We start from the raw sequence: 18,591 nt of genomic DNA on the forward strand, positions 1-18,591 counted from the left end.
CAATGGAGTAACAAGGAAATTATAACACAGTATTATAGGAAGGAATCAAGTCATTCTGCAACCTTCCCCCCTGCTAGGGCCTTCCTGTAAACAATCACTCATGAGTCCTAACTCTCCACTCAACACTCTCTTCTGCAGCTCTGCTGATGCTGGTTCTCTCAATGTCTGCTCTTCAGTGCCTTCTTGACGTCTGCTGCTTCAGTGTCTTCCTCTCAGTTCTGCTGCTCTTAGTTCTACTGCTCTCAGTTCTTTTCTCCCCTTCAATTCTGTTTCCCTTCAATTCTGCTCCTCTTCAGTTCTGCACTCTCCTTTTATACAGTCCTAGCGGGCATCTGATTGGCTAGAATTCAGGTCTCTGATTGGCTGAAATCATGATTGACTAGAACACAATGCACATACCATTGGCTCAGGTCTTAGCAATTCCCCTTAGGGTCCTGAGGGCTTCACACCTGCATTGGTTTAGCACCTAGTAAGTAGGGGCTTTAGGCCTACTCACAAACAAAGATATAATCATGCTTTCCCACCTAGGCCCACCTGAGACCTACTGAATGGGTGGGGAAGATCTTTGATCACATTAATACTACATTGCCTCAGTTTCCTCAACTGTAAAGTGGCTATAATAGCAGCACCTTACCTCTCAGGGTTGTTGTCAGGATCAAATGAGTTAATATTTATAAAACACTTAGCACAGTGTCTGCAAGACTTTAAGCAAATCATCTAACTTTTCTAAGCCTCAACTTCCTCACTTAAAAATTCTCATTCAGAGTGGGCCAAAGAAGAAATCAAAGAAACAATTAATAACTTCATTCAAGAGAATGACAATCATGAGACAACATACCAAAACTTATGGGATGCAGCAAAAGCAGTTCTTAGGGGAAGTTTTATATCTCTAAATGCTTACATGAATAAAATAGGGAAAAAGGAGATCAATGATTTGGGCATACAACTGAAAAAGCTAGAAAAAGAACAAATTGAAAATCCCCAATTAAATAGCAAATTAGAAATACTGAAAATCAAAGGAGAGATTAATAAAATTGAAACCAAGAAAACTATTGAATTAATAAATAAAACAATGAGCTGGCTTTATGAAAAAAAACAATAAAATTGATAAACGTTTGGTCAATTTGATTTAAAAAAAGAAAGAAGAAAATCAAATTACCTGTATCAAAAATGAAAAGGGTGAGTTCACCTCTAATGAAGATAAAATCAAAACAATAATTAGGAATCATTTTGCCCAATTGTATGCCCATAAATTTGACAACCTTAGAGATATGGATGAATATCTACAAAAACACAAATTGTCCAGGTTAACAGAAAAGGAAGTAAAATTTCTAAATAACCCCATCTCAGAAAAAGAAATTGAGCAAGCCATCAATGAACTCCCTAGGAAAAAATCTCCAGGGCCAGATGGTTTTACATGTGAATTCTATCAAACATTTAAAGAACAATTAATTCCTATACTTTGTAGACTATTTGGAAAAATAGCTAAAGAAGGAGTCCTACCATATTCTTTTTATGACACAGATATGGTACTAATACCCAAACCAGGTAGAGTCAAAACAGAGAAAGAAAATTATAGACCAATTTCCCTAATGAACATTGATGCAAAAATTTTAAATAAAATATTAGCAAAAAGATTGCAGCAACTTATCACCAGAATAATACATTATGACCAGGTAGGACTTATTCCAGGAATGCAAGGCTGGTTCAATATTAGGAAAACAATTAGCATAATTGACCATATCAACAACAAAACTAGCAGAAACCATATGATCATCTCAACAGATGCAGAAAAAGCCTTTGACAAAATACAATACCCGTTCCTATTAAAAACACTAGAAAGCATAGGAATAAATGGAGCCTTCCCTAAAATTATAAATAGCATCTATTTAAAACCATCAACAAGCATTATTTGTAATGGGGATAAGCTAGATGCATTCCCAATAAGATCAGGGGTGAAACAAGGATGTCCATTATCACCCCTACTATTCAATTTGGTACTAGAAACGTTAGCTGTAGCAATAAGAGGAGAAAAAGAAATTGAAGGAATTAGAATAGGCAAAGAAGAAGCTAAATTATCACTTTTTGTGGATGATATGATGATTTATTTAGAGAATCCTAGAGAATCAAGTTAAAAACTACTTGAAATAATAAACAACTTTAGCAAAGTTGCAGGACATAAAATAAACCCACATAAATCCTCAGCATTCCTATACATTACTAACAAAGCCCAACAGCAAGAGATAGAAAGAGAAATTCCATTCAAAGTTACTGTAGACACTATAAAATATTTGGGAGTTTATCTGCCAAGACAAACCCAGGGCCTATACGAACATAATTATGAAACACTTTCCACGCGAATAAAGTTGGATCTAAATAAATGGAATAATATCAGTTGCTCATGGTTAGGCCGAGCTAATATAATAAAAATGACAATTTTACCTAAATTAATCTATCTATTCAATGCCATACCAATTGAACTACCAAAAAATTATTTTACTGAACTGGATAAAATAATAACAAAATTCATCTGGAAGAACAAGAGGCCTAGAATATCCAGGGTATTAATGAAAAGAAATGCTAGAAAAGGTGGCCTAGCCATACCAGATATTAAACTGTACTATAGAGCAGCAATCATCAAAACTACCTGGTACTGGCTAAGAAACAGAGTTGTGGATCAGTGGAATAGGATAGGTACACAAGTAGGAGAAATCAACAAGTTTAGCAATCTACTCTTTGATAAACCCAAAGAAGCCAGCTTCTGGGCTAAGCATTCACTCTTTCACAAAAACTGCTGGGAAAATTGGAAAATGGTAGGGCAGAAACTGGGCATAGACCAATATCTTACACCATATACCAAAATAAAGTCAAAATGGGTTCATGATTTAGGAATAAAGGCTGAAACTATAACCAATTTGGGAGAGCAAGGAATAGTTTACCTATCTGATTTATGGAAAAGAAAAGAATTCATGACCCAACAAGAGAGAGAGAGCATTACAAAATGCAAAGTGGATAATTTTGATTATGTTAAATTGAAATGTTTTTGTACAAAAAAAAGCCAATGCAACAAAGATTAGGAGGGAGGCAGAAAATTGGGAGAAAATCTTTACAACTAGTGTCATTGATAATGGCCTCATTTCCAAAATATACAGGGTACTGAATCAAATATATAGGAATACAAGTCATTCCCCAATTGAGAAATGGTCAAAGGATATGAACAGACAGTTTTCAGAGGAAGAAATTAAAGATATCTATAGGCATATGAAAAAATGCTCGAAATCACTACTGATTAGAGAAATGCAAATTAAAACAACTCTTAGATCCCATCTCTCTCCTGTCAGATTGGCTAAAATAACAAAACAGGAAAATGATAAATGCTGGAGAGGATGTGGGAAAATTGGAACATTGTTACATTGCTGGTGGAGTTGTGAACTGATCCAGCCATTTTGGAGAGCAATTTGGAACTATGCCCAAAGGGCTATAAAAATGTGCATACCCTTTGACCCAGAAATACCACTTCTAGGGTTGTAGCCCAAAGAGATCACACAAGTGGGAAAAGGACCCATATGTACAAAAATATTTGTAGTGGCTCTTTTTGTGATAGCTAAGAATTGGAAATCAAAGGGATGCCTATTATTGGGAAATGGCTGAACAAGCTGTGGTATATGAAGGTAATGGAATACTATTGTGCTATAAGAAATGGGGATGATATGGACTTCATAACAACCTGGAAAAACCTACACGACATAATGCTGAGTGAGCCGAGCAGAGCCAGGAGAACATTATATACAACCACAGATATATGGATTCTGTGAGGACTAACCCTGATAGACTTTGCTCTTCTCAGCAACACAATGTGCAGAGACAGCTCCAAAGGACTCATGATGGAGAATGCTATCTACATTCAGAGAAAGAACTATGAAGTATGAAGGCAGATCGAGGCACACTTCATGCTCGCGTTTTTCTCCCCCCCGGCTTTTTTTTCTCTCTTTTGTATTTGTTTTTGGATTGTGTTTTTTTTCTTTTTTTTGTTCTGTTTCTTCTTTCTCATGATTCATTCCATTGGTCATGGTTATTCTCCACAACTTGACTAGTGTGTAAATTAATTCAATGCGAAGTTATACGTGGAAGTTATATGGGATTCCATGCCGTCTTGGGGGGGGCGGGGAAGGAGGGAAGAAAATCTGGAACTCAAAATTATGTAGAACTGAGTGTTGCAAACTAAAAAATAAAAATAAAAAAAATAAAAATTCTCATTCAAAAATACTTAGTAAATAGCTACTTTGTCTAAGGCATTGTGACTGGCCCTGGGGATACAAACACAAGAAGTAGTTCCTGCCTATGAGCATATTACATTCTACTGGAGAAAGAAAGGGGATTACACTCTACGATGCTGAAGGTCCCTTCTGGTTCTAAATCCTGAGCCTAAATAATTCTTTTAAGGATACACTGAGAAACTCAGCTAACTCCCTGATGACACAGACTGAAGTTCCAACCCCCAATTGGGAAAAAACTGTCCTTAAAATTAAAACTGTAACAGGAAGTAGAGTAATTACACATGCCAAGAAAATGGATACACAACCTTGGAAATAATTTTTAACCTTGTAATCTTTGTATGAGGCATCATTTTTTTACTTCACTTCAAGTATCTATGTCATTAGGGTAGGTATTCCCATCTCGTTGATTCAGATAGAAATCTCTGTATCATTAGAAAAGTTAGATATGATAGACCTCTGGAGAAAATTGAATGGGGCTAGAAAAGAATATACCTTTTTCTCAGTAGTACATGACACCTACACAAAAATTGACCAAGTATTGGGGTATAAAAACCTCAAAATCAAATGTAGAAAGGCAGAAATATCAAATGCATCCTTTACAGATCATAATGCAATAAAAATTACATTCAATAAAGGGCAATGGAAAGAGATTAAAAATTAATTGGAAACTAAATAATCCAATCCTAACGCATAAGTGGGTCAAAGAACAAATCACAGAAACAATTAATAATTTCATTAAAGAGAATGATAACAATGAGACAACATATCAAAATTTATGGGTTGCAGCCAAAGCAGTACTTGAGGGAAATTTTTATTTCTCTAAATTCTTACATCAACAAAATAGAGAAAGAGCAGATCAATGAATTATGCATGCAATAAAAAAAACTAGAAAAATAACAAATTAAAAATCCCCAGTTAAGTACCAAACTGAAAATCCTGAAAGCCAACAGTGAGATTAATAAAACTGAAAGTAAGAAAACTATTGAGCTAATAAATGAAACTAGGAGCTGGGTTTTTTTTTGGGGGGGGAGGGGAGGGACAATGAAATAGATAGGCCATTTGGTTAATTTGATTTTTAAAAAAGAAGAAAACTGGACTTCCAGTATTAAAAATGAAAAGGATAAATTCACCACCAATGAAGAAAAAATTAAAGCAATCATTAGGAAATATTTTGCCCAACCATATGCCAATAAATATGACAATCTAAACAATAAGTATTTACAAAAACATAAGTTGCCCAAATTAACAGAAGAGGAAATAGAATATTTACATAACCCCATCTTAGAAAAAGAAATTGAATAAGCCATTAATGAACTCCCCAAGAAAAAATCAGGGCCAGATGGGTTCACAAACGAATTCTACTAAACATTTAAAGAACAAATAATTCCAATGCTATATAAACTATTTTGAAAAAATAGGCAAAGGAAAAATCTTACCAAATTCCTTTTACAATACAAATATGGTGCTGATACCTAAACAAGGAAAAGCTAAACTAGAAAATGAAAACTATAAAACAGTTTCCTAATGAATATTGATGCAAAAATTTTAGTTAAAATACTAGCAAGGAGACTGCAGGAATATATCACAAGGATCATACAGTATGATCAGGTAGGATTTACACCAGAACTGCAGGGCAAACTGTCAATATAACTGACCATACTAATAACAAAACCAACAGAAATCATATGATTATTTCAATATATGCAAAAAAAGCTTTTGACTAAATACAGCACCCATTCCCATTAAAAACACTAGGAATAAATGGAGATTTCCTCAAAATGATTAGTGTCTATCTAAAACCATCAGCAAGCATTATCTGTAATGGAGATAAGCTAGAAGCCTTCCCAATAAGATAAGGGGTTAAGCAAGAATGCCCATTATCACCACTACTATTCAATATTGTGCTAGAAATGTTAGCTAGAACAGTAAGAGAAGGAAAAGAAGTTGAAGTAATTAGAATAGGCAATGAGGAAACAAAACCATTACTCTTTGCAGATGATATGATGGTATTCTTAGAGAATCAACTAAAAAACTACTTGAAATAATTAACAACTTTAGCAAAGTTGCAGGATGTAAAATAAAGCAACATAAATCATCAGTATTTCTACATATTGCCAACAAAGCTCAACAGCAAGAGATAGAAAGAGAAATTCCATTAAAAATAAATGTGGGCAATATAAAATACTTGGGAATCTACCTAGCAAGACAAATCCAGGAACTCTATGAACATAATTACAAAAGACTTTTGGCACAAATAAAGTGAGATCTAAACAACTGAAAGAATATCAAGGGTAGACCAAGCCAATATAATCAAAAATGACAGTTCTGCCTAAATTAATTTATTTATTCAGTTCCACACCATTTTACAGATCTAGAAAAAAGAGCAACAAAATTCATCCGGAAGAACAAAAGGTCAAGAATATCAAGGGAATGTGGCACTTAAAAAGTTCAAGACATAATTTCTGGGTAATTTGTCATTTTATTAATAATGCTAACATTTTCAATAAAAATTCAGTGGCACTCTTGAATGCCAAAGACAATGGTGGCAGGCTCATGGCTTATATGTCCTTGGAGGAGGGGTGTTCCTGAGGGTGGTAATCAGCTCAGACTGGTAAACAATTAATGAGAGATGGACTTTACAAAGAGAAGTGAACTCACTCCAATAAGTGGCTGTAAGTGACCTCATGTCACTCTTGGACAGAGAGACTATCCCTATGCCCAAGAGTACCTCCAATCCTTGGACAATCTAGACAAAAGAATCTACCTCTACCCAAGCTTGATTGAGTGGAATTCAACTTAAATTAGAGATTCTTTATAAGGTTGGGTGTGGGTCTGACCAAGACTGAACAGAGTTAATTCAATGTCCTTCAAGAGACTACAGAAAAAGGGGGAACTCAGGATCTTTCCAAATCATTGGTTATTAATACTCATTTATCTCCAGAATTAATGAAAAAAATAATGCAGAGGAAGGTGGCCTAGCCATACCAGATCTCAAACTCTGTTATAAAGCAGTAACCATCAAAACTATCTGGTACTGACTAAGAATAAGTGTGGTGGATCAGTGCAATAGACTAGGTACGCAAGCCACAGTAGTAAATAACCATAGCAAAGTAATGTTTCATAAACCCAAAGACCCCAGCTTCTGGGATAAGAATTCACTATTTGACAAAAACCGCTGGGAGAAGTGGAAAACAATATGGCAGAAATTAAGTATAGACCAACATCTTACATGGTATGTATACCAAGATAAAGTCAAAATGGGCACAAGATTTAGACATAAAGGATGCTAAGCATAAGCAAATTAGAAGAGCAAGGAATAGTTTACCTGTCAGATCTATAGAGAAGGGAAGAATTGGTGACCAAATAAGAGACAGAGAGCATTACAAAATATAATATGGATAATTTTGATTACATCAAATTAAAAAAGTTTTGCACAAATAAAAACAATGCAACCAAGATTAGCAGGAAAGCTGAAAGCTGAGAAACAATCTTTACAGGAAGTATCTATGATAAAGGTCTCATTTATCAAATATATGGAGAACTGAGTCAAATTTATAAGAATATAACTCATTCCTCAATTGATAAATGGTCAAAGGATAAGAACAGGCAGTTTTCAATGAAGAAATCAAAGCTTTCTATAATCATGCAGAAAAATGTTCTAAATCACTATTGATTAGAGAAATTAAAACAACTCTGAGGTATCACCTCACACCATCAGAAAAGGAAAATGATAAAGGTTGGTGAACATATGGGAAAATTGGGACACTAATGCATTGTTGGTGGAATTGTGAATTAATCCAACCATTCTGGAAGCAATTTAGAACTATGTCCAAAGGGCAAACAAACTGTGTATACCTTTTGATCCAGCAATACCACTACTAGGTCTGTATCCCAAAGAGATAAAGAAAAAGGGGGAGGGGGAGGGGGAGGACCTACATGTACAAAAATATTTATAGCAGCTCCCTTTGTGGTGGCAAAGAATTGGAAATTGAAGGAATGCCCATCAACTGGGGAATGACTGAACAAATTGTGATATATGAATGTAATGGAATACTATTGTGCTATAAGAAATGATGAGCAGGCAGAAGATTTCAGAAAAATCTGGAAAGACCTACATGAACTGATGCAAAGTGAAGTGAGCAGAACCAGGAGAACATTGTACACATTAACAGCAACATTGTATGAAGATCAACTATGAATGACTTAGCTCTTCTCAGCAATACAATGATCCAAGACAATTCCAAAGCAGTCATGATGGAAAATGCTATCCACATCCAGAGAAAGAACTAACGGAGTCTGAATGCAGATCGCTTTCTTTATTTTTTTTTTTTGTGGTTCTTTCTTTTTGGCCTGTTTCTTCTTTCATAACATGATTAATATGGAAATGTTTTACATGATTGCACATGCATAACCTATATTAAATTGTTAACCGTCTTAGAGAGGGGGTGGTGAGAAAGGGAAGAAGATAATTTGGAACTCAAACAAATTTTTAAATGAATGTTAAAAATTGTCTATTCACGTAATTGGGAAAAAATAAAATGGTATTAAAAAAAAAACAGCGAAATCTTTGTATCACTCAGCAGGCAGCTAGATGGTGCTACAGATAGAGCACCAGGCCTGGAATCAGGAAGACTCATCTTCCTGAGTTTAAATCCAGCCTCAGACACTTACTAGGTGAATGACCATGGGCAAGTTGCTTAACCCTGTTTGCCTCAGTTTCCTCAGCTATAAAATGAGCTGGAGAAGGAAATGGCAAACCACTCCAGTATCTTTGCCAAGAAAATCCCAAATGGATTAATGAAGTGTTGGACGTGACTGAAGACAACCGAACAAAAATCACTTAGTAGAAGAATATAAATTGCTTGAAAGTTTGTTGTTTTTATATCTCCAGCACCCAGTACGGTGCTGGAGATATCTTGTCTTCAAATACCATCGCGTACTTAATACGTACTTAATAAACACTGATTGGTTGAGACCATAAAATTCATCATCTTATAGTCAACTTGGCAATGAGTCTTAGCTAGGCTGGTCTTCCAAGAACAGATATATTGTCCATAACTAGGTCCGTATTCAAACACTTTCCAACTCGATAGGGACTATCACAACCTGGACTCCTCTGTCATAGCCTTCAAAAACTGAGGACTTCCTCCAAGCCATAATGAGTCAGCAGAGTAGGATTTTAGTAGACAGAGATACATAACATCTTTTCTTTTTCTTTTCTTACTACGGACACAAACTTAACAAGATTACAGACCTCTCAGAAAACTCTTGCAGTGAAGCATCCAAATGTTCAACGTTGAATAGAAATAGATTTTTCAACATGCATTTTCCAAAATTATGATCACTCTGGTAATAGACGTTATAGATTTAATTTCTACTGCTGAATAATAATAGTTAATATATCAATATGAATTAATGTTCAATATGAAGTTATATATATATATGAGCTATTATTGTTGTTTTAGGAAAGACTTGGCATTTGGCTAGTTTTTTTCAAGGGAACTGGAATCTCCTGGGAAGGTTGAGGCTTTGTTCATTTCTGACTTTCAACTTGGAAAATGGAAGATACATACATACATATGTATATGTGTGTGTATGTATATGTGTATATATACATACATACACATATATGCAAATATCTGTATTTTTATTATACACATATATCCCACATATATGTATATAATATATACATGCATACACATTTAACTTCTATTTGCCTCAGTTTCCTCAGCTATAAAATGGAAATAACTATTTCTTTCCCCTCAAATGAGATAATATTTATAAAGTGTTTAGCATAATGCCTAGCGCATAGTAGGTGCTATATAAATGTTAGCCATCATCATTATTACTATTATCACCTTTTATTGTTATTATTATTTTAGTGTTTGAAAGCTTACAAAGCTCCTTCCTCAAAACAGCCCTGTGAAGTACACAATGTTATTTTCATTTTGCTGATCAGTAAACTGAGGACAACAGAAGTTAAATCACTTGCATGTAGATACGTGGCAGAGCCAAGACTTCAACCCCCATCTCTTGGGTGCTGCAGCTCCTGTGTGTTGGTTCTTTGCTTTACAACATACTGTCTCAAGTTACTGAAGGCAACCTCCAATTTCTCCTATCATTTCATCTAGAGCTCTCTCCTTAGCTCTTGTCTTCCCCTTTCGGTTAGATTGTGGGCTCTTGGAAGTCAGAGATCATATCCATTTCACTTTTGAATCCTCAACATTTTACATGGGGGTGTGGGCATAGTAGATGTTGTTGTGGTTGTAGTTGTGGTTGAACCTGAAAAACTAGATGCAAAAGTGACCCTGGAAGATGAAAGAGGTCTCTCTCTCCCTGCTCCCTTAAAATACATATCATCATTTTCAAGGGATGGAGGCAGTAGGGATAAAATTATGATCCCTCTATTAATAGACCTGCACTACTGAATGGCATTTTATTAATACTGGAGTCCTACTAGAACACTCCCCAAATTGACTTCTTACATCAAAGCTATCTGAGTAATTAAGTTTTTTTTAAGTGTTGTCAGTTTCAATACTGTATTTTCACATAGCAATAGTTTTTACATTCTTTTATTCCTGTTCTTCATGATTAAGAAATCATCCTGGTAGTTTCCTTTCAGTCATGACAAAAATTCATTTTTCCCCATCATCCTCACTTAAATACCAAATAGGGTTTAGCATCATAATGCTTGGGTAATCTCATCCAGCCTTGAAGCTGACTAAGCCCTAGCCAGTGCTTAAAGGTCAGAATGTTCATAGTTTATAGCTAAAAGTTACATTCCCTACTTTTTCTGCTGCCCATGCATTTCTTTAGTAGCCTTACCTCAGGCTTAACTATGAGCATTCATTTCTTTCTCATTAAAACAGGTATAGACATCCACCAGGAGATTTTTCTCCCCAAGGCAGACAGACTTAAAAGTTACTTACCAGAAGTTTTCTGCACTTTGGATCAAACCAAAGTGTTAATAGGGTACCCAATTGATTCAAAATAGAACATAATTCTTCAATCTCATTTCTAATCATACCTAGTTTGGCATTTGACTAAGGTATAGATTTGGACCAGTTTAACCAGCTCTTGTCAGACAACAAAGTATTCTTTCTGTTGCATCAGGATAGGTTCTTAGGAAACACTTTTAATTCCAGGATACAGGCGTGGCAAGCAGAATTTCTTAAAAGAACCAGCAGCCATAAATCCATTGGAAAGGGGAAAGGAATACTATACTATAAAATGCCAGGGTGTGACCCCAGGCATTTATCAGCTAACTTGAGATGGGTAAGTGTAAAGCAAAGGATTTAAACTGGTGACCTTTAGGGAATGAAGTAGCAAAGAGACATAAAGTCACGAAATAGCATCCAGACATTCCACTCACCCAGCACTGTGCAAATAAGGCACCATATGGTCCAACTCTGCCATCATCGTGTGCAGACCAAGATACATAGCTGAGCATTTATACAGCATGTTGCACTTATCAAGAGTAGCAGCCATTGTAGGGAAGAGAAGGACTTTCAGCATGACACAGGAAGATTGGCTGGGAACCCCAGAATAGAGCACCCCGTCTGCCCCAAGTTATTCTCAACAGTTAGGTGTCACTCTTCTGATCCCAAAGCACTCCCAGGAGCCTGCCTTCACGGTGCAAGTAGTACCCCCATGACTGAGGAGCCAGGTTGGGTCTTCAGAAATGTCTCCACAGCCTATCCTATGGCAGCTGCCATAGGTCTAACTTCTTAACCATCTCCTTTCCATTACCCCAGCTTCAGAGCAGAGGAAAGATAGCTGAAAAAGAAAGCTTGGGAGTCAGAGGACTTAAGTTCAAATCCCTACTCTTTCACATATTATTGCCCGAGTGACCTTAGGCAAGTTACTTGCTCTACATGGGTCTCAATTTCCTCTATTAAAATGAGGAGGGAGGATTGGACTAGATATCCTTTATGATTCTTATTTAATCTTTCTGTGACTCAGTTTCTTCATCTGCAAGATGAAGCAGTTGGACTAGATGTCCTGTATGATCCTTATTTAAGTTTACTGCGCCTTGGTTTCTTCATCTACCAAATGAGGGGGTTGGACAGGATGATTTCTATGGTCCTCACTTAACCTTTCTGTGCCTTAGTTTTGTTTTTTTTTTCATCTGTAAAATAAGGAGTTAGGTTTAATGACCTCTAAGATACCATCTAGCTGAATCCAAAATGTCGCTCCCTTTGTTGTCACTTGTTCCCCTGTCTAGGGGGAAGAAAGTTGTTTCTCCTGCATTACTCCACTTCTTAGATGCCTAGAGGCTTTGGGGGAGGATTCTGAACTCCTCACTCAAATATCACACTGAATAATGATAATTGATTAATGCATCCCACCAGCTTCTGACAAGAGCTACACTGAGTCCCTCTTCCTACCCTAGGTCTAGGTTAATGGGCCAATAAAAGTGGAAAGCTTTTGCCTAGTTGCATTAATTCTCTTCCTTGTTTTCCCTCCACTGTACTCTCTTTTTCCCCAAAGCCCCCCTCTCTTTCTTCATTCTGTCCTCTCCTCCCCACTGTCTCTCAGACAGAAATTCTAAGGAAGAGGAGGGAATGTTCTAGTGGTACATGCCCTCCATGTCTTGGATTGAAATGGATGCCCTGTGCTAAGCAACAGGCTGGAGACCCACCCAGGCATTAAAGAAAGAGTAAGGGGGAGAAGACATAAGGATATGTCCATTGAGAATTTCTCTATCTGTATAAAGAAAAGCAATGATTTTGAGACCACTGTCAAACAATCCCAATTTCCCACCCCCACCCCCACCCTGCCCCATTCATCCTAACCTCCCACCAAAAAAAAAAAAGTTTCTTTAAACCTGATATGAATGTCTCAGACAAAGACCTTAGAGGTCAGTTATTGGCATCTGCTGCAATTTCTGTTTCCTTTTGTCTTAATGCGACATTTAGAAAGCAGATTTTTATTTTTTGTTTACAAAGTTGCACTCCTCAGAGGATTCTGGGAAGATGGCAGAGTAGGTCAGAAAACCCCAAGCTCTCAAGATTTTCCCTCACAATAGAGATAAAATAGCACCTTGTGCACAATGGTGGGGGGGGGGGTAAAAATAAATAAGAATAGGAGCACAATCCAGGTCTTCCAGGGACAATCTGAGATGATCAGAAGAAAAATCCCAGGAGGAGGTTTGGTCCCAGTGAAGGGTAAACACCTGCTGGCTCAGGTCTGCTTTAACAAGGAGGAGCAAGCCCTGGGGGTAGCTGGGTTAGGAGGGTGCCTAGGCCCCAGCCACAGCAACTTTTACCCCAAGGACAGTGAGGGGAGTTGGGCGTTTGAGTCCAGGAAGATTGAGGGAACCTCTGCTGATGAGGAACGCCAGACCCAGCTGTGCCCGGAGCGGCATGGTAAGAAGGAACCAGCACACACCAGGTGAGTACAGAAGCAGTGGGGCAGAAAGCCCCTGGCTATGGGCACTTACAGGAGGTTGGAGGTTTGGCTTTGGTTCCAGGTTAGAAGGGAGAACTGAAGATCTGGGGCAAGAGGCACCATCTCCCATACCCCAAGGCTAGAGGTGATTACAAAAAATTAAGTTATTACCACAAAAAAATGCACAGGCAAAGGAGAAAGAATCCAACTATAGAAAGCTATAGAGAATAGAGAAGACCAAGGTTCATCTTCAGAGGAGGATACTGAAGTGAAGAAACCCCAAAGAGTAAAGGAAAATGTTCACCGGCCCAAAAAAGGATTCATAGAAGGTCTAAAAAGATTTTAAAAATCAAATGACAGAGATGGAGGGAAAACTTAAAAAAGAGAGAGAGAGAATAATCTAAGAAAAACAAGATTATGAAAAGAAAGTTGACCAATTAGAAAAGGAGGTCCAGAATCTTAAGGAGGAAAATGATACCTCAAAAATTAGAATTAGGCAAAGTGAAGGCAGTGAGATTATAAGAGATCAAGAAATAACTAAACAAAACATGAATAATGAAAAAATAGAAGAGAAAGTAAAACATCTTATAAGAAGAACAACAGATTTGGAGAATAGATCAAGAAGGAAAACATAAAAATAATCAGAGTAACTGAAAGTTAGGATCAAAAAAAAGAATCTTGATACAATAATAAAAGAAATAATTAATGAAAATTGTCTGAAGTATTAGAATAAGGGGGGAAAGCAGAAATAGAAAAAAAAAATCCATCGATCACCACTTAAAAGAGATCCTATCAGGAAAACTCATAAGAATATCATAGTCTCAAGGATAAAATATTAAAAGTGACAAAAATAAAACAATTTAAATATGATGGTGCCACAATTAGAATTTCACAAGACCTAGCAGCAGAGACATTAAAGGACCACAAATCTTGGAACACTATATAGCGAAGAGCAAAAGAACTGGGGCTCGAGCCGAAAATATCATACCCAGCAAAATTAAGCATAATCCTGAATGGAAAAAAAATGGATATTAGATCAACTATCAGACTTCCAAGACTTTCTAAACAACAACATTTAAAAAAAAACCCTGAACTTAGAAGATTTGACATACAAGAGCCAAGGGAAATTTAAGATACATACCAAAGACTGATTATAAGGATTCAATAAGGACAGACTGTTTACTTTTTATATATGCAAAATGTAAAACATATGTCTAAGATTCTTATTAATAATTGGGTAGCTCATAAGAAAATTGGGGTAAACCTGAGTATGATATAAATTTAAAAAGCAAAACCATTTAGGAACAGTTAAAAAGAGTAATTATTTTATACAAGTGAGGTGCAAATGGAAGAATCCATACAGAAGAATTAGCTGGGGGTGGAGAGTTGGTAGTTCTAGTAATCTACTTTCATTGGGAATGAGTTTAAGAGGAAACAATACATATATATTTAGAAGAGTATAAAAGTCTTCTAAATTCAGAAGAAATTAAATGGTAGGGGGATAGAGAGGGAGGAGAGGACAAGAGAGGGATCTTTAGAGGGACGGGTGAGGGGATAGGTAAAAGGGGCTATAGAAGGGTGTTAAGATTTATGGGAAGGGGAGGATAGGGGAGGGATCCTTAGAGGGGGGTAGGCAAGGAATAGGAGGACAAGGTAGCCGGTAGAAGTAAAGTAGAGGAGGCAGGAGGGATAGGAAACAAGAGATATGCACAAACATAAAAACAAAGATCAGAATTTGTTTGGGAAAGTATATGCCTGTATCTGTACATGTGTATGTATATATCTATAGCTATACAGAAACATATCCAAACTTAATTGTAGCCTTGGGGCAGAGGGGAGAACAAAGTTAATAAGTGCACAGTGCAGAACAAAAGAAAACTTACCAGGAAGCAAAGAAAAGATGGGCGGTTCTCGACACAACGTGTATTATTTATTATATGGGCTTTCTTGAAATGAAAATTTATTGTTACATATTTCGAATCCTCTCTGATACTCTGCCATGCACATAACATGCTTTTTTTTTCTTTCTTACTTTGTATTTAAGTTCCAATATTTAAGTTTATGATATGTCTTTGTTTCTTTTTTTCTATTCTGTATTTGTGTTCCGGTGTTTGAATCTAAAACAAAATTTTAAAAAAATTTTTTAAAAAACACCAAAGTTGCACTCCTTGGCAGTGCTTACCCTCACAAGGCACCTGTTGCTAAAAATAAATAAATAATTGGATTCCTACCAAGGCTAAAGGCAGAGTTTCAGAGGAGGCCAATTATGAGCCTGGGATTCTCTTCCAAAATTGTATTCTAGCCTGCTACCTATGGTCTCTACTTCTCCCCTTCACTGATTTTCACACCCTCCCTACGCTTGCTGGGAGGTGCCAGGAGGGAAGGATTTCCCCCTTTGGAAACCACTTGCTTAGGTACCTTTACAGGCTGTAGGGTTCAGAGGGTGCCATCTGCTTCCCCAGTTCCCAACAGATAGCAGTGAAATTAAAAGTGTCATTAGTTCTGATAGCACGCAGAATGTAAGACAGATTGATTCTGCTGTGAAAACAGGTGCTCTCCCCAGCAAATTCGAGTTTTAACAGCTTCAAATACACAGACACACACAGACAGACAGACAGACACACACACACACACACACACACACACACACACACACACGAGATAACTTAAGAGGCTCGCATGGCATTTACTATTGCTTTCTAATTGGTAGCAGAATGGCTGATTAGCGATAAGGATTGCAGGAAACAAATTAAGCCCCCTGTTTTTTCCCTCGCCTAAAAAAGATCAGCAAAAACACAGACTTAAACAGCGAAGAAACAAGAAGGAACCGGTGAGTCTTCATAAAAACACTAATGAAGTTCTGTCCCCGCACTTACCTGCACAAGTTTCACGCGCGTTCCCCTGGGCCGAGCGCCGAGGGCAGTTCGTGTTCTCCTGAAGCTGCGGGGCCGGGAGACTGGCCAGGCTAAACGCAAAGCCCACTGGCCAGGAAAGGAGAAACAGCCACACCATGGTGAGCTCTCTGAACTGTCAACCGAGAGCAATTTGGCTGGGCTCAGTCATGGAGAGAGCGAGCAATGGAAATCGGTATCCCTCCGAGTGACTCTAGGGCTTCTTTGCCTAGTGCCCTGTATCATTTCTTCCCCCCTCACCCCACCTCTAAGCTTTTCTTCTGTAAACCAAAGGCAAGTCTGTCTTGCTACTAGTTTTCCTCTCTTGTTTCAAGAAGCTCCAGCAAGAGATTTCTTCCACGTGGAGTGGGGAGAGGGTGGAACCAAGTATGAAATACCTGACACTAATGACAAATTTAACACAGTTTAGCAGCACAGTTCCCAAGGGTGACTTCAGGCTTTATTGCAATAAGCTTAGGTGGGAAACAAAAGTAAGGAAGAAAATGAGAAGAAGAAAGGAAAGAGAAAGAGAAGAAGAAAGAAAGGGAGGAAAGAGAGAAAGAAAAAAGGAAGGAAGAGAAAGAAAGAGAAAGAAAAAAAACTGGTGAAAAACTTTTAACTAAGCACAGCCCTTAGGTAAGGCTAAAGGAAGAAACAGAAATGATTCCTCACCCAGCACTGTTCCTCCTTCTTCAGGCTTAGAATAACTCCCCTTTCCTTTTTAAAGCCCTACTTGCTCCACCCCCTCTCAGTGCCACTTGAGTGAAGCCTCTGTTTGCAAATATGTATGTGGGCAACTCCAAATGACAAGAGTGGAGAGAAGTCAGCCAAAAGAATGAAAATCTAACCATGCATAAGGAATATTCTGAGCGATAAAAAAAAAAAAAGCAGGCTTGAGGGCATTTGGGGAGGGGACGGTTCCAAAGATGTGCTGTTAAGGATTGATTGTGCTCCTGCGTCTCAGAAGTGAGAACAAAAAATGAAGCCTAGGCTGTAGTGCTCTGGTGATTTCATCAGTGTAAGGAAGCTTCTATGCTACCAAGGCAGACCCAAACTACAATGGAATCTACAGTCATAGGGAGTTGTCTGGAACATTAATAGGTTAAATGTCTTGCCCAGGGTCACATAGCCTATATGTGCCATAGACAGAACTTGAACCCAGATCTTCCCAACTAGAAGCTAGCTACCTATCCCTATGTTACAATGCCTCCCATCTTTATCAAGACCACTGCCAACTTGTATTCATTCACATGAATTGGCCATTTGTTTCATCATTACCAACCCCCTAGTAGTTCACATCAATCTCTTTTTTCAATGGAACCTCTGAGTTCATTGTTGTAGGGACCACTTAGACCAGCTCTGCATGCATTACACCAGAGGTGTCAAACACACAGCATGTAACATTCCTGAGTAAGTCTGGAATCTGATTAAAATGTGTCTCCCATATGACTTTAATGCATTGATGTAATTTAAAAAAAGATTTTTATGTATATAAATGTGTAGCTTCTAAGTCAATATGAGACCTTCAGGGATCCTTATGTTTGTATAATTTAGTAACCCCTATTTCTATTTGAGTTTGTCACCTCTGTATTACACCTTGGTCACTATTTTAATAAAATTCTGATGTGATCACATATTTATGGATTTCGATCTTTTTTCCCTTAATGTGTACCTTACAGAAACCTCAGCATCAGGAAGGCCTACATTCACATATTGACTGTGTGACACTGAACAAGCCACCTATCAGCTGTAGAGCAGATGCCCTCTTTATTGGAAGAGACTTTTTTCTCATGGGCAGATCCCCATTCCACTTAAAGCATATTTCCAGTCTCAAAAAAAATGCTTACAGAATTATTTGAAAGAGAAAATTAGAAACTCCTACAAGGAGACATAAAATATATAGACAGACAACTTTTAGCTTAACCAAGTTAGAATACAGTGAAAGTCCAGGAAACATGGCCTATCGCTATTATAATACAAACCCTGAAAAAAAAAATTTAAGCTAATGATGTAACAGCTGGAAATGTTGGTAA

The 18,591-nt window shown here is 37.3% G+C and overlaps 1 protein-coding gene across 1 annotated transcript in view; it reads right to left on the minus strand.

Moving 5' to 3' along the window:
• Nucleotides 1–16,679, minus strand: part of EGF (epidermal growth factor) — a 139,922-nt gene extending 123,243 nt beyond the window's left edge. The window contains exon 1 of the mRNA XM_036764438.1: nucleotides 16,544–16,679. Coding sequence (XP_036620333.1) covers nucleotides 16,544–16,679 — 136 coding nt within the window. The remainder of the gene's footprint in view (nucleotides 1–16,543) is intronic.
• Nucleotides 16,680–18,591: the final 1,912 nt, after the last annotated feature.

The sequence above is a fragment of the Trichosurus vulpecula genome, chromosome 6 (assembly GCF_011100635.1).
Source record: "Trichosurus vulpecula isolate mTriVul1 chromosome 6, mTriVul1.pri, whole genome shotgun sequence".
NCBI lineage: Eukaryota > Metazoa > Chordata > Mammalia > Diprotodontia > Phalangeridae > Trichosurus > Trichosurus vulpecula.